Source organism: Ananas comosus, linkage group 13 (genome assembly GCF_001540865.1).
Source record: "Ananas comosus cultivar F153 linkage group 13, ASM154086v1, whole genome shotgun sequence".
Lineage (NCBI taxonomy): Eukaryota > Viridiplantae > Streptophyta > Magnoliopsida > Poales > Bromeliaceae > Ananas > Ananas comosus.
The window spans coordinates 11,163,126-11,179,551 of record NC_033633.1 but is presented as its reverse complement, the minus strand read 5'-3'; the positions used below and the strand labels follow the sequence as shown (position 1 = coordinate 11,179,551).

General features: G+C 36.2%; 2 protein-coding genes across 3 annotated transcripts; one reads left to right on the top strand and one right to left on the bottom strand.

Moving 5' to 3' along the window:
- On the top strand, window positions 4,304–9,582 carry LOC109719414 (protein REDUCED WALL ACETYLATION 1-like). Its single transcript, XM_020246082.1, has 15 exons — window positions 4,304–4,476; window positions 5,006–5,097; window positions 5,530–5,646; window positions 5,779–5,835; window positions 5,926–5,998; window positions 6,090–6,248; window positions 6,520–6,669; window positions 7,042–7,297; window positions 7,387–7,505; window positions 7,770–7,856; window positions 7,933–8,021; window positions 8,123–8,185; window positions 8,300–8,356; window positions 8,734–8,830; window positions 8,967–9,582. The coding sequence occupies exons 1-15, from the start codon at window positions 4,444–4,446 to the stop codon at window positions 9,129–9,131; spliced, it is 1,614 nt and encodes a 537-aa protein (XP_020101671.1). The 5' UTR covers window positions 4,304–4,443; the 3' UTR covers window positions 9,132–9,582.
- On the bottom strand, window positions 9,817–16,071 carry LOC109719413 (probable pre-mRNA-splicing factor ATP-dependent RNA helicase DEAH2). Of its 2 annotated transcripts, XR_002218680.1 has the most exons (8): window positions 15,644–16,071; window positions 13,796–13,983; window positions 12,085–13,172; window positions 11,426–11,551; window positions 11,253–11,345; window positions 11,107–11,157; window positions 10,702–10,820; window positions 9,817–10,370 (listed from the first exon to the last, which is right to left on the bottom strand). XR_002218680.1 is itself a non-coding variant. In XM_020246081.1 (7 exons), the coding sequence occupies exons 1-7, from the start codon at window positions 15,950–15,952 to the stop codon at window positions 10,325–10,327; spliced, it is 2,115 nt and encodes a 704-aa protein (XP_020101670.1). In that variant the 5' UTR covers window positions 15,953–16,069; the 3' UTR covers window positions 9,817–10,324. The 2 variants fall into 2 exon arrangements, 1 of the variants encoding a protein (XP_020101670.1); XM_020246081.1 differs by having other exon boundaries at window positions 11,107–11,345; window positions 15,644–16,069.

Sequence of the window (16,426 nt, the reverse complement as noted above, 5' to 3'; positions counted from 1 at the left end):
AATTATTAATAATTATAAATAATAATACATTAATTAATAATAAATGAAATAATTAATAATAATAAATTATTAATAAATATATATTACAAATTATTTATTAATATTAAATTAATTAATTAAATAATTATAAATAATAATAATAAAATTAATTAATTAATTATAATTTATTAATAGTAATTTAAATAATTAAATTAATTATTGATAATTATAAATAATAATATCTTAATTAATAATTATAATAATAAATTAATAAATTATTTTATTATTTAAGCATTAAATAATAAATAAATAAATAAATAGATTAATTAATACCATAATTAAAATTATTTTTAGACTTTAGTTAACCTTATTCTCACCTGGGAACAAGTTTATTCTAGGAAAAAAGTGGAACAGCAGTTCTAGCCTTATATCGGCTTATTCCAGAAACTCGAGAACTACTGTTCTCTGGCACGAAACGCTGCGTTTGGGAACAAAGAGAGTAACAAGGGCTTATTTCCCTCCTTGTTCCCGAACCAAATGCTACCTTAGTCTCAAACCATGAGGAGCGTGACACTTCAGTCCCCAGAATGATAATTTGTCGCAATTTTTGGCTTGTTATTGCCCTGGTAGCTAGTAGGTTTTCAAATCTTGTGATTTTTCATTCATATTTATTTTTTATTTTTTTATTATTGGTCTCAATAGTCTTTCCATCTTGGATAAATACATAATTGTTTTTTTGACATTATATCAACTTTGAATTTACCATGTTGTCATTACTTAAAGGTTCATTATCCTCTCTTTGTATAATAAATTTGTGCTGCATTAATGTAAAATAATATTTTACTGAGTCGATGTGACGATTTGATCCATTAGTAATGATATGTAACTCGTTGGATTGAAACCACCGGCCCAAAATATTTAAACCTAATTATTACTACTAAAGTCGAACGTCCCTTATATTTTCAATGATAAACCGTTTTATCTAATGTGGGACTATTAGATTGTCACAGTTGAAATGGTTCAATAGGATTGATCAGATACATGCACATCCCATATGTGATATGTCAAACTAGTTATAGGGAGGACATTATGTTAAGTTGCAGCAATAATACTGAATAATTATTGGTTGGAAAAAATGGGTTGTTGATGACAATAATTAATAATAATAATTAACATGAAGCAACAATTGAATAACACTCATGCATGCTTTCTATTCAGCAGCATCCAAGGAAACTAAAAGCACCTGCAGCAATAATGAGAGTTTCTCTCTCTCTCTCTCTCTCTACTCTCCAATTCTACATACAAAAAGCTCATGAATTAAATTGGCTAAACATTATAACAAAAACGATCTATAGCGACACTTTTAAATGTAGGTACATGTCAAAAAAGTGCTGCTAGCTAAAATTACCGACACTTTTAAAAAGTGTTGCTATATGTGGGGTCGCTAGGTATATAGTAACAGTTAAAGAGTGTCGCTATAACCTAAAAGAGTGCTGCTAATTTACCAACACTTATTTAAGCATTTAGCAACCGTCGAAACTCTATTTTATTGACTGCGGTGGCAGANAGTCTAGTAAATAATGTGAAACCAAAATCAATTAAAAACCAACATTCTAGTTTTAGTTTTAAAGGATTTGATTAATTAGAAAGAACTACTTTATTTACAATCCATAGACAGGAAAGAGAGTTTCTCCCTAGTAAGAACAAAAGACAAGAAAGAAAGAAAAGAAGAAAAAAAAAAAGGGGAAACCTAAGGAAAATGAATTTTTTTTCAAAAAATTAATTGTGACGTTATTTTACCAATTTTTTCATAAGTATGTAAAAACATACTTAAATTCCACTTTAATATGTGTCAACTTAATTTGAAACCAAACAAACCCTTACTGTCGAGTCTAAAAAATTTTTATACAACTAACATAATAGACTGGAAAGTTTATCAAACTAAAAATTCTCAAACTAAACAGAAGAATTTTAATTAACGTGCGTGGACCACGTAAGAACGAAATAAAAATAAAAAAAAAACTTTTTTGAGTATTTGAGTAACCTACTATCTCTAATTTGTTAGTTTATTTTATTTACTGGTTATTTTCATGTCACGTGCTTACATGTTTACGTAGATAACGTTCGTTATCAAAAAGTCTTGATTATTTGATGATTTTATTTTGTTTTAGATTATAATCTATCATCTTAATTTTCAAAATTTTCAATCCATCAAAAGGAAAAAGGTTTGTTGGATTTTAAATCCAATTAACCTCTGTAAAAAGTGATGTTGTCTTAATCCAATATCCCTGTGTACAAACCCTGTGAAAACTCATTCACAGAGTAAATACGATTTTGAATTTTTTTGTAGATGATTACGGATTTATATTTCGGGTTAGGTTGGTTTTTATTTTCTAATGAGATGAGTTGGGTGGTGTGGGTCAGATAAACCGGGCTAATGTTTATCTTTTCTTTTTTTTTTTTTTAGTTAATGCTAGAAAAGAAGAGAGAAATGAGTTAGGTGACTTTAAAATCTGCTTCTCAGAAAGGACAGCAGGAGGAGACGGTGGCGTCAGTTATTTTATCTCAAAGCTGCCAACGATTTACGAATTTATTCACAACCATTTAATCGTCGTGAGAAAATCCAATATCGCTGTGAGAAATTGACAATGATATATACAACAATGCTGCCTCTACACCTAGCATAAATATGTAAGATTTACACCCCAGTCTCTTGAAAGCTAGAATTTATGTGATGCCCAATAGTCCCATATTGGATAGAAATGGATCGTCATTATGTATATAAGAAGGCTCCACCCTAGTAGTAATAACTAGGCCTAAGCATTTTGGACCGGTAGTTTGAGCCAAACGAGTTATTATTGTTAGCGGGCAGGGTTGTTACATTTGGCATCAGAGCCGGTTCACTAGCCGAAAGTGTGAGATAAGTCTTGGCTGAGTCAGAATTAGAATAACGGACAAAACCAGAGTTGGTAAATGACAGGCTAAGTCAGAATCGGAATGACAAACCTAGCGAGGCAAGTCTCACATCGCCGGGTAATCTTGGGCTGTGTGTGTGTCTTAAGTATTTTGGACCCGATAGTTTGGGCCCAATGAGTTATTATTGCTAGCTGGTTGGGTCGGTACAATCTACTCGCCTGTCTTATCAATCTTTTTTTTTATTTACACTAAAACTTCAAAAAATTATCTAAATAATAAAATTATGGGGTGTAACATTTATACCTTAAAATAAAGTATACATGTAGCCTCTTTTTAAAGGCTAGAATTTACTCGCCAATCTTATCAACCTTTCTTTTTACATTAAGGAGTTTTCTAAATTTCAGGATAATGGGGTACAAGATTTATATCTTATAATAAAGTGTATAAGTAGCAATTTTCTTTTCAATAATATCCGGTGGTTTTTGGTATTATTTAAAGTCAAACTATCATTGACTGACTCAAATTTAACAAATTGAAAGGCTAAATAGTAAAATCAAACTTTGAAATATCAGACCGTAAATTTAGAATGATTTATAGTTGAGATAAATTCTACTCGTTCTTCCACATTACTTCATAGTTTTGAGTACCAAAAGTGTTTTTGTCCTATCCATGTTTTTGATTTATCTAAGTTGTCCTCTGGTGTTACATTAAAATATTGTACTTGATGTTATTTTTTAATAACTTAAGCTGTCAGCGAATAATATTTTTATATTCAACCCTCCTCACGTTTCGGCCAAGACGCTTACTTAAATTAAACGGAGAGAAATTACATGAAGTTACGAGGCTGCCGTGATTCAAATTCAGAACCTCCTACTCTAATATCATATCAAATATCTAATACTATATCAAACTATATATGCGGAACAACTGTTTGTCTCTAAAATTTAAGCTACCAGATAACGATGTATTTAATATTTATATTAAATACTCTGTATAATATTTTAAAATTAAAATTTAATTTGACAGATGCGATGTACTACAAGTGTTGGAAACATGTTATTAAGCATCAAATAATTAATCCCAAAATCCAGTAGTATACAAAAGATCATTAGTTGATTCATAAGGAATAGTTATAAAAAATTTATGATTTCTGATATGCAGGCTTTTTAAATGCCACAAAACACAAGCTGTAAAATTGAGTTCTAATTCAGAGACTGCTGCAAATAAAATTATAATCGATTCTGATACCATACTATCCAAAAGATCGACCCGATAGAAAATGATGCAGTAGTATGCGCGGTGCACCGTACACAGCGCACCGGGTGCATGCAATTGTTTCTCCTCAGCTACTTTAGCCTATATAAGAGGCTTGGTTCTCTCTAAATGGAAATTTGTGAGTGTGGAGTGGTGCACTTTTTTTTTTCTCTTTGGATTCATTTGTGTTTCCTTTTTGTGGGTGTTCTCCACAGTCCACATTGGGATGCTTTTGGGTTTTAATTATTTCTTCTTTCTTTTGAATTCTCTTTATTAATTAGTGTACTATCATCAATGGAGATTTCAGGCCCCATAACTCCTAGCCAGGTACTTTTTTTTTTTTTTTTCTCTCTCTCTTTTTATTACAAATTTGTCTCATCATATTCCTTACCTTTAATTTCTATATATGCTAAGAAAATATGATTGTGAATGTTATTTTTAACGCCTGCTTGGCCTTACCTTTGTTTCTGCTTTCAATACGAGCAGTACATATCACAGAAAAACTCAGAAATAAGATTTCGAGCCTCGAAAGTACGAGCTCTAATTTGATACTTCTGATTTTGCTGCAAAATGAAGTTGTCAGAGGGTCTTTAATGTGCTGCTTTTTCCAACTGTGCTTTTCATATCACACTTTTTCAAATAGCACTGCACTCTACAGCAATGCGTTTTTAGCTCACAATCAAAGTTTTCCGACTTTACTGAGATTCAGTGGATTCAATGGTATCTTTTCTGGGTCTTTAATGCATTTCTTTTGGTTCTGGGTATGTATATTGATGAATAAATTTTGCTAAAAGTGGTTTAATTTCATTTGATTTAGATATTCTCTTATTCTAAAATGAAATGCCCTTTGTAGCAGGTTTCATTACTTCTTGGACTTTTGCCTGTAATTGTAGCATGGCTTTATTCTGAGCTGTTGGAACACCTAAACAACTCGAATCCCCCGAAGAAGTGAGTTTTACATGAATATATTTCTCATATTTAGGAAAGTTATTTGAGTAGAGCTATTCAATGAAGCACAAATAACTTTTTCCGTTAAGATCTTCTTAATAACTTGTCATTGCTGTGAAAGTAGAAACTTCAAATTAGAGAATTGATTTAAAACCCCAAAAGTTTAATTCAGCTTTTTGAATCAGCAATGAAGCTCTAAACCACTTAAGTAGGTTCACTCCTATGCATGGAGACCACTTCAACTATAGGCCAAATTAAAATGACCTCCTCAACTTTTACATTCTTTTAATTTGATAATCCCTTAACTTTTGATTCTTTTTGAATTGAGTGATTGTAGTCAAATAAACTGAAGCTTTTATCAAATTCGTCGATGATTTCGTCACATTTAATGATTGTCGGTCTCAATACAAGTTTACCTTCTTTGATTTTCAGTGGCGCCGATTTTGGTTCTGATTTCGTCGAAAACGATGAGAAAATTCACTTGTTAAAGGGAGGTCCTTCTTTAGCATCGCCTTCGCAAGTTCGCAAATCGTCGCCAAGCTTTCTCAGGTGTTGCAAGAACAACACACACACACACACACACAAAAGTTTTACTACATAATCAAATCACTCTAATGCTCTTCTCCATTCATGCTTTATGTCCTTTTCTTTTCTTTTCTTTCTTTGTTATGTTACTTTCAGATTTCTTTCAATGGACAAGGAGTTTTTGTTAGAGAACCGCTCGACGCTAAGATCCCTGTAAGTAAAGCTAAGTTTTCATGACTTTTAGCTAATACAACTTCTCTTTTAAGAGAAATGCAGTGATTGATTTGATTCGACGATTTACAGATCAGAATTTGGAGCTGTCACGGTGTTTTTTTACATCTGCGACCGCACGAATCTCTTCGGAGAGTCGACTAAGGTTTGTTTCTAGTCCTTTGAAAGTTAAAACAACACTTTTGCAGATAGATTATATGTATTCTTTTTTCTTATTTTTTGTTTTTTCCACGTAGCACTACGACAGAGACCTTTTCCTCTTTCTCTACTTCCTTCTTATTATCGTCGCAGCGATTACTTCTCTCAAGAAGCATCAAGAAAACTCGCCAGTTTTAGAGAAGTCCGTGCGGTATCTTAACAGGGATCAGACCGAGGAATGGAAGGGGTGGATGCAGGTAACTCGCGCTCTAATGTAATTAGGTACATTACATCGAAGATATATATGTCGATCTCGGCGATCTACTAACTTTTAAAGCAAACAATGGGGTACAATTGCACAAAGGAGACCAACTTTTAGTTAAAAGTTTTTCACAAATTCAAAGATATTCACTGATTCTTTAACCATTCATATGTAAATCTGAAAATGAAGAGCTAAACTTTTGTAAACATTTGAGCTGACGGCGACTACATCTAAAATGTTCATTTTTTTTTACTTTCAATGCATAGGTACTTTTTGTGATGTACCACTATTTTGCCGCGAAAGAAATTTACAACGCGATTCGAGTTTTCATCGCCGCATATGTGTGGATGACTGGATTTGGGAACTTCTCCTACTACTACGTGCGCAAAGACTTCAGCTTTGCGCGGTTCGCTCAGGTAATTTCAACCATTTCATGTCGAAATCAAAACACCTCTTCATAACACCACAATTTTCACTTTGCCGTCGAACTCGAACTCAAACTGCTGAGACCTTTGAAATTGCCTGTACGGCGTCGATATAGAGCACCTGTCAATAGAGTACATGATATTTCAGGATAATATTATAAATTTTCTACAATTCTAACATCAAATGACGAGTTAGAAACACTAGCAGTATAAACCAAACCTTCTACTATTCTATTACAAAATCTAGAGCTCAGTTTAAATACTATCTACACGTATATACCCTCGCCTGGTGCCCAGCTCTTTTCTGCATTTTGGCCTTTTGAAATTGCCTCTGCGAACGGCGGTTCCTTTGTGTTCGAACAGATGATGTGGAGGCTCAATTTCTTTGTCGCGTTTTGCTGCATTGCTCTCGACAACCATTACATGTTGTACTACATCTGCCCAATGCACACCTTCTTCACTCTATTGGTGTATTGCGCGCTTGGCCTCTTTAACAAGTACAATAAACATGGCTCGGTCATTGCGGTTAAAATTGTTGCTTGCTTTGCGGTCATTGTTATTGTGTGGGAAGTCCCTAGTGTCTTCGACTTCGTGTGGAGCCCATTCGCTTTCCTTCTAGGTCAGTTCTTACAAACTTTTCTTTCTTTTTGTCAGTTTTTTCCATGGTTTCTTTACTTTTTTGTTTGATTTATTGTCAAACAAATGCAGCTTATAATGATCCGGACGTAAGCGAACCATATCCTCCCATGCATGAATGGCATTTCCGGTCGGGGCTCGATCGGTATATATGGATCGTGGGAATGATTTATGCCTATTATCATCCGACGGTGAGTTTTCAAAATGCTTTTCATTAATGTTTAGAAGCTCTTTTTATCAATTTGCAAATTCGATTCGAATTTTTAAAAGATTTTAAGTTATTCTGGGGATTTTGTCAGATTTAACTGTTCTGAACGCATCGTCTGTTTATGTAAATGGCTGATTCGTACTCGAGCAGTAAATTGTAATGAATCTCGAATTCCATTTCAGGAACATATCTCAAACTGAAAACAACGAACTCGACTAATTCATTTCTGATTGTTTGCTGATATAAGGTCGAGAGGTGGATGGAGAAACTGGAAAAAACCAGAGTTTCGCTTCAAATACTGATCAAATCATCCATTGCCACAATTTGCCTACTGGTACTAATCCTAACTGTTATTTCTTCTTGATAACACTTCAAATTTTCATCGACGAATCCGCAATTTGTTTCTTCAGGTTGGTTACGTGTGGTACGAGTATCTGTTCAAGCTCGAAAAGCATACGTACAACGTATATCACCCCTATACGTCATGGATTCCGATCACGTACGCTTTAACCTCAACAACACAATGATGCTTTATAGCTCTGGTCCATGTCTGATACTGATAAATTTATATGTTTTGTTTGCTAATTCGTTGAAAATCAGTGTGTACATTGTTCTGAGGAACATAACTCAGCGATTCCGAAACTATACTCTCGCGCTCTTTGGGTGAGCGCCTCTCGATCCCTCCTTTTACCTCCCAATACATACACTATGTTGAAGTGCTCACTTATATTTTGACAATTTTTGTTGTTTTACTGATCTTCGATGAGAAACTGTTAGGTGGCTTGGAAAGATTACGCTGGAGACTTACATATCGCAGTACCACATCTGGATGAGGTTTCTAAATAAGTTTCTAGTTCTTCGTTAGCTTGATCCTAGCTTTTTGTAAAAGTGCTGTTTGCGTAAAGCTGTTCGACAAAGCACTGTCGACCGACTTTTCGCTGAATTATCTGCAATGGCTCCATGTTATAGCATAAACAAAACCTTGACTTTTGGAGCTTTCACTTTTGGAACCTATAATTAATGCTTGTTCCAGCGATACGATTAATGCTTTCGACTTTTGGATTGCTAAACTCTCCATTTTTTTGTAAGTAGAGAAGCTATTCCAAACGACAAGACAAAGCGTTCTTTAGCGTTGTTTCTACATCATTGGTGATGTTCTTTTTGCTTGATCTTTTTGGGATAATTTGTTATTATTTCTCGTGTGCTTACAGAACAGGCGGGCCGGACAAACAACCGCGAAAGGATCTGTCTCTCATCCCCAACTATCCAATGCTCAACTTCTTGCTCACCACTGCCATATATATCACGGTTCGCATTGTCTCTTCGGTTCAAAACTTTTAGGAACAAAGTGAAAGTCGCGATATACGAAGTGTGGTTTCTGCAGTTTTTAGCCCAGTTTCGGTGTCAGTTTATCACTTTGTTTCTTTGATGTAATGATGTGCAGGTTGCTCATAGAGTCTTTGGATTGACAAACAAACTCAAGATGGTTTTCATACCGAGCGGAGACGACAAGCGCTTGATGTATAACATCGTCGTAGCAGCGATCGTCTCCGTTACACTCTACGCCCTTTCTTTGGTGTTGCTTAACCTTCCAAAGATGCTGTTATGAATGTTTGCAGATTCTTCAGTATAGTAGAACTGCTACTCCCTGAACTCCTACTCAAGTTTTAAATTTAGCCCTCGAGCTTTTTAAGTTCGACATTTAAGACGCCGAACTTTCAAACTTCTTTCGGTTTAGTCCTTTCGAGAAACAATATTGTCTGAGATCGGAGACGAAGACGAAGACGAAGGATAGGGACTAGAGCGAAATGGTTTTCGAGAGTTTAGGGTTTCAAATGCCGCACTCAAAAGCACGAGGGCCAAAATGAAAGTTGGCCAAAAGTTTAGGGACTGTTGATGCAATTTACACTTTGCACAAGTATACTATATTGGCTTATAACATATTTATGTTTTCTACGTGTAGTACTTTGATGGATTTTATTAGCTTTACACTTTGTTACACAAATTAAATGTTTAGTAAAATGTTTCAATTATCTGATAATATGTTTTCTCAACTTTTAGTGATATTTTACATTACTGGTTTAGTATGTTACTGTTATATATAGTTGTTCTTTGATTTTCTCAATTTTTGGTATTTTTCAGGTTTTTTTTTTCTTTTTTAACTATTGTTGATCAAAATAAATTGGAATTTCAAACTGATTAAATTCATGTGTCTAAGAATTGTACCAATAAAAAATGGCTCTGGCACAATCTAATATGACAAAAAATAGAAGAACAAAAAATAAACACAATTATTAAGAATAGAAAGGAAAAACATATAGTATTAATCCAAGTAAGTGGCTCCTGATTACATCACACATATTTGATGTGAAATTCTCACCTTGAGAGAGTTACCATAGTAGATATATTCTATACATTTCTCAAAAGAAGTAATCACAACAACAACAACAACAACAACAACAACAACAACAACAACACAAAGAAACTATGCTAAACTACGCTGAATATTACCGAAAAGTCGGATAATCCGAAAATCGACTCTACTGCAACTAGTGGAAGCAGCAGTAATATATGTATGGTGGATATATCCGGACGCTATTTCACTTTCATGATAGTTTGTTCGGCATGTCTCTTATTGTGGCGTATATTTATGAGCGAGTGGTCGAGCAAATAATCACCAATGCAAAAGGATCCTGATTCATTTCGACGTCCAAATGGGCCGTTGATGCAGCTATGATCATTCAAAACACTAAGCACATCCAATGGAAGGGGGAAAAACAATGGTCCGGTCGGCAGTTCCTCTCATATGGTAGCTATTTTATAATAATGCGGAGCAACCTCGATTAACCTGTCCAAGAAAAAAGAAAATTTCGAGCAAATTAATTTACAACGCAAAACAAAATTTCCACAGTTTAACACTGTTAGAGCAAAGAGAATCAGCAATAAGAAGCAATCACAATTTGGACAATATCTCATAAATTTCTTTTTGTTAAGACTCCATGTTTTGTATGCTGTGAATTGTGATTATAAATTGAATTTACTTCAAAATGCTCATCATAGTTTTGGGGCAACAAGATATATTCGCGATTGCTTACAAAAACTGCATGAGTCTAGCAACACATGTATGGTTTATGTCTTTTCTTTCATATTTTATATGTAAACACCTGAGTGACTCTTACCAGTCCATGCGCACTTCAGTAACGGTTCGAATGAAATTGCAGCTGGCCAAAACAAAGTCATTGAATACCACCCATTGCGGCCTCGACACAAGGCCACACGAAGGATGAAGATCGACAACCTACATAACAAGGACAATAACAGTAAATAAACTATAGACGTGTTAAGTGCCCGATTGCCCAAGCTTGTAAAGCAGCTTCTCTAATCTAGAAGGCAGAAATCAGGTGTTTGGTGAATGAGAAATCAAGAGCTTCTGCTATAGTGGGAAGTTCAAATAAGTTTTTAGGAAGGACATTTTATGAAAAGTACGTTTGCAGCTTCTTTAAACAGCTCTACACAATCAACTGTATGAGAAGCTCTAAGCAGGCCAAAACAAGTCCTAAGAAAGAAGAAAAGAAGATACCCACATGATGATCTTTCACAATCGCGTACTGTCCTGTGGGCTCGCGTTGTGCAGCCTTCATGAAATAACCAGATAAAATGCCCTTTCTTATGTTGTCATAGTACTCGCCACTGCTGAACTCGGTTGAGCAAAGCTCTAACTTAAGCTTACTCATAATCTTGGCAAGCTCTCTCCTCACACTATCAGCAGACACTAAAGCTGCCTTGTTGATGTAATTCTTCTCGCACCAGGTGGCATCACCATCTGAAAAATTGCTGATTTTAATAAATGGAGAGAAGTTGGGACGAGACAATTAAAGTAAATTACAGAGAGATGGAACTTACTCAAGTGCTTGTATGCATGGTAGACGTTCAATAGAGTGAGGTGATCGCCGTTGATGTGATTGAAGTTCCGTTTCGCCTCATCAGCGGTTTGCTGGTTCTCAAGAGGCCTTAAAAAGCAATAAGGTACTGGAAAAGAAAAATTTTGGTAAAAGAGAAGAGTTCAAATGGGTTGGTGGAGGGAGCTGAAACTCAGAGAACTTAAATATCAATAAGAATTGAATTCCACTTATTCGCATTTTACTTCAATCAAACCATATTCATATATTCAAATTTGAAGCCTTAGTGTTTTTCTGGCCTGGTTTTTTGAAGAACTTTTCTATTCTAGAAAGCAGAAGATTTGATAAACTAGGTGGCTAACGAAAAGTCTGAAGCCTTTCCTGAGGTAAACCTGCGAAGAGCATATATGAGCTATTATGCCCAAATAAAAGCTCTAAATTGAATCTTCTACTTTTACTAAATGAGAAGCTGTTGAGGATATTATAATGAAAGAACTGTTAGCGCTTCTTTAAGCCGCTCTGCTTAACAAGTACTTCTGCAGTAGCCCTAAGCCTTAAACCAGACAGGAAGTCACAAAATTTCCTTTTTTCCAGTTGTCTGGGTAAGGCATACAAAATAGGGTAGTTATGTAGGAAAAAGAGTCTTACTTATAGAATACATACCTGATAACATTGCAGCAATTGAAAGAATCTCATTTGAACATCGAAACATTGGACTTGTAACAATCATTCTAGACATCTGTGGATCCAAAGGAAAGTGGCTTATAAGCTCCCCTAAGTCAGTCAAAGTTCCCTCTCCATCCAAAGCGCCCAAGCATTTCAAAGTTTCAAAAGCTCGTTCGACCATTTCAGCATGAGGAGGATCCATCAGATCGAGATTGGCAAAATCCTCAATCCCTATCTTCTTCATCAATAGAACAATGCTCGCGAGATTCGCCCTAAAAATCTCAGGCGACACCTCAGCCTGTGCAGCTAAAAAGCGCTGTTTCGAGTATAGCCTAAAGCACTTCCCAGAAGCCGTTCTCCTAGCCAATGCCGACCTACGTTGTGCGTTAGCTCTCGATATGGGCAAAATCAACAAGGATTCTACATTAAGTTGGGCGTTGTAAACCTTCTGCTTTGTGTAGCCGCAGTCGATCACGTAAACAATTCCTTCTATTGCTAGTGATGATTCTCCAATGTCGGTTGACACAACCACCTTCCTACCAACGGGCCCGCCCTTCCTCTTTGAAGGGGGTGCGGCCTTGAAAACCTTCTTTTGTTGATCAGCAGACACCGTAGAGTGAAGCGGAAGAACATTAACTGCCCCGATTTTATCTCCCAAATCTGCGACCACCTTTTTAAGATTCCAGCAGAAAGAGTCGATCTCTTCTGACCCCGTTACGAAAACCAGTATGTCACCATTTGGTTCGGTCGTGAGTACTCGCTCAACTATCTCAATTGCCTTCTTGACGTAGTCCTCAACAGGTTGTTGTTCATGCATGATCTCTATAGGATGAAGAGTGGGACTCGGTTGCACAATTCGTCCGCTTTTGAGGTATTCTTTGAACTTTGTCGCCTCATACTGAGAGCTCATCACGACAAGTTTAAGGTCGGGCCGAGCATTCGAGGATAAGAGATTTTTCAAGTAGCCAAGGAGAATATCAGTTGCTAGGGTTCGCAAGTGCACCTCATCGAGAATTATGACCTCGTATTTTTCTAGAAATCGATCGGATAATATTTCTCTTAGAAGCACACCATCAGTTAAGTACCTATAAAAGGAAATAACATGGAAACATACAATTGTCATGGTGGTTGGATGGTACATCTTGCAGTTAAATCCCAAGCACATGAAAATTGTTTTGCTCATTAAATCCCTGTATATAAGTAGATCAACAACATCAAGCAATTAAATCCCAGTGTGCAGTATCTTATAAGCCACGTGATTGCTGAAGTGCTCCAATAAATTTTACGACATTTAGCACAATTCCTAACATATGACTGGAAAGACAATGTTACGACATTAAAATTACAAACTAAACACAACAGAAAAGTGTGATTGGGTTAGGTACTGACTTCTTTTAAAAAAAAAAAAAACTCAAACTCATTGTAATTGAGTGAGACACTTGTTTACAATGTATACACCGAAGAATTTTGTTCGGCAACTATTTTCACTTCTTTGTTGCTGTTTAATTTGTTTTCCTTAAAAACAAACAAGGATTAATATCGACCTGGGGCGCATCACAAGATGATGAACAATAACGAGGTCGGAGAAAATCTGTCCTCCATTTCACCCAACCATATAGAATTTGAGTTTAAAAAAAGGAAAAATAGAAGCTGTACCAAACGAGGGCCCTAGAATATTGAAGTTTGGTGTCATTGTCCATAAACATACTTCAGAATGGTTTTTGTGCTGCAACATTCATCGAACAGTACGGAATAACCGACCTCCTCTCCCAAACTCACATCCATCTCTTGTGCTACTCGACGAGCAACCGCTGTGGCGACAAGCCTTCGGGGTTGGGTGCAGGCAATCTGCTTCCCAGTCCTCGGATAACCAGCCTCAATCACAAATTGCGGAATCTGTTTCATAAAAATGGAATTTTCTTTCAATACCCAAGTTACAGCATACCAGTATAATTAATGCAAAAGAACTAGAAGCTTCTTCAGTTATTTACAGTTTACACATATAAGAATGGCCAAATTGGTTAGCACAAAAGTATATTTAGTTAGCACCTTACTCTACCAAAATTACAGGTTCAATCAAATGGGTGTCTTCAAACTTGCAAGATTAAAGATTTAAAACCGAATTTTTTTTATAAATAATCCTATCAATTTTTATAATTGTAAAAATAATTTTTTTAAAAAAATAATTGTAAAAATAGACTTCTAAATGCGGTGAATGATTCACCGCATTCATAACTCTTCTTTAGAAGTAGAAAAAGAATAAAAGCGGTGAACTATTCACCGCTTTTACCATCGTAGAAATATAAAAATAAGTAAAAAAAAAGAAAGAAAGCGGTGAATGGTTCACCGCTTTTAAAAGCGGTGAATCATTTACCGCTTTTATAGGACTATATTTATAAATAAAAATTTAACGGGTCTATTTTTAGAATAAAATTTTAGAAGAGGGCTATTGCCCTAAAAAACCCTTTAAACCGCATTCAAGTTTGAAAACTCCAAAACTTAGGAGGTGAGTAGAGCCAGATACAAGCCAATTAGCTTAGGGTTTCACCATTTTACTTAAAGAACATATTTGGACATATGGGAAAGAATCAAACCAACTAAATAACAAAACTACACTTCAAAATCAAGCTCACAGCACAAGATTAAGAGATATGTGACTGGAAGAGATTATAATATTGCCAAGTCAGACCTACTTCTACTGAATTACAGGACTAAACCGAAATGGGTATGCCCAAACTTGCAATATCGCAAATTTATAGCCAAATTAATGTTAAATGATTGGGAGTTGAGAGTTGGGTAGATCAAATTTTACCAAATCTCAGCTAAAGCAACATTAAGTGACAACAAGGGTAGGTCTCAAACCAACTAAATAACACAACTACATATCAAAACAAAGCTCACATCTCAATATCTTTTAGTGAAATCTAACTCTATAAGAAGAGACTATGAAACATCAAACTACGTGTAGAGCAGCAATCACTTCACAAGAGTTTGGTTCATCCAGATACCGGCAATTATTTTAGGGTATGTTCAGATTCGCAGCATTACAGTTTATAATTGAATTAACATTAAGATTTTTCTCTTAAATTACAGCTAAAAGAACATATTTAACAGCATGGGTAAGTCTCGAATCAACCATATAACACCCCTACAGATCAAAACGAGGATCACGGCATTATAGTTTATAATTGAATTAACATTAAGATTTTGCTTAAATTACAGCTGAAAGAACAAATTTAACAATCACGGGTGAGTCTCAAATCAACCAGATAATGCCCCTACAGATCAAAACGAGGATCACAGCATTACAGTTTATAGTTGAATTAGCATTAAGATTTTGCTTAAATTACAGCTAAAAGAACAAATTCAACAACATGGGTAAGCCTCAAATTAAGTAACCAAATAACACTCCTACACATCAAAATCAAGCACAACGTATCTAGGATGATATCATAAAACATCAAACTATGCACAGATAGTGCTCCGATCGCTTCATAACATGAGATTTATACGGAGGAGAAGAAGAGGAGGAGGAGATGACGACGACGAGGACGACCTGAGTGGACTTGCCGGAGCCCGGCGCCGCCCCCACCACCACGGCGGCGTGCTTCGCGAGCGCGTCTCGAACCTTCTCCCTTTGGGCCCACAAAGCGAGCTTCTTCCTCCTCTCCAGAAGCTTCTTGAACCTCCTCGAGAACGGCGACCCCGTCCGCGGGTTCACCTCCGCCTCCGCCTCCGCCTCCGCCTCCGGCGCCGGCTCCGCCTGAGATGGCAGCGGCTGCGGCGACTGCGGCGGCGGCGGCGGCGGAGATGGCGCCGCAGCCGCCGCCGCCACCGCCGCCGCCGCCCGGGCGCTCTTCCCCATTGTGTCGGTGGTGGGAAAGTGAAGTGTCGGCAGCTAGCGTGAGCGACGACGCTTTTGATGTGGTCCGTGTGGAGTTGGGTAGCGTGTATGCGCAAGGTGGAGTTGGTAGTGCGATTGCTTTTCCTTTCTTTCTCTTTTTCTCTTTTGGGAAGTGCTTTTCCATTATTGATTTGAGTTGAGCTGGAATGCTATCGGTAGCAAACGGGCTCCGTTGCCATCCATTTATTTTCGATGATGGAACCTTCAAATCGACGATCGGTATTGTTGATCATAATTTATATCACTTGAAGTATCTAGAAATCAAATTTCAAATCTTTTCAACATCATTGACCTAATGATCAAAGGGTTTCAAATTTTGTAATTTTAATAGTCGATATGAGACGTTTTTTCGTTTAACGGTGTAAAGCTATTCAAATCAATTGAATTTTTGTTAGAAAATTCTTTAAACTATTTAGAACAAGATCTATACTCTCG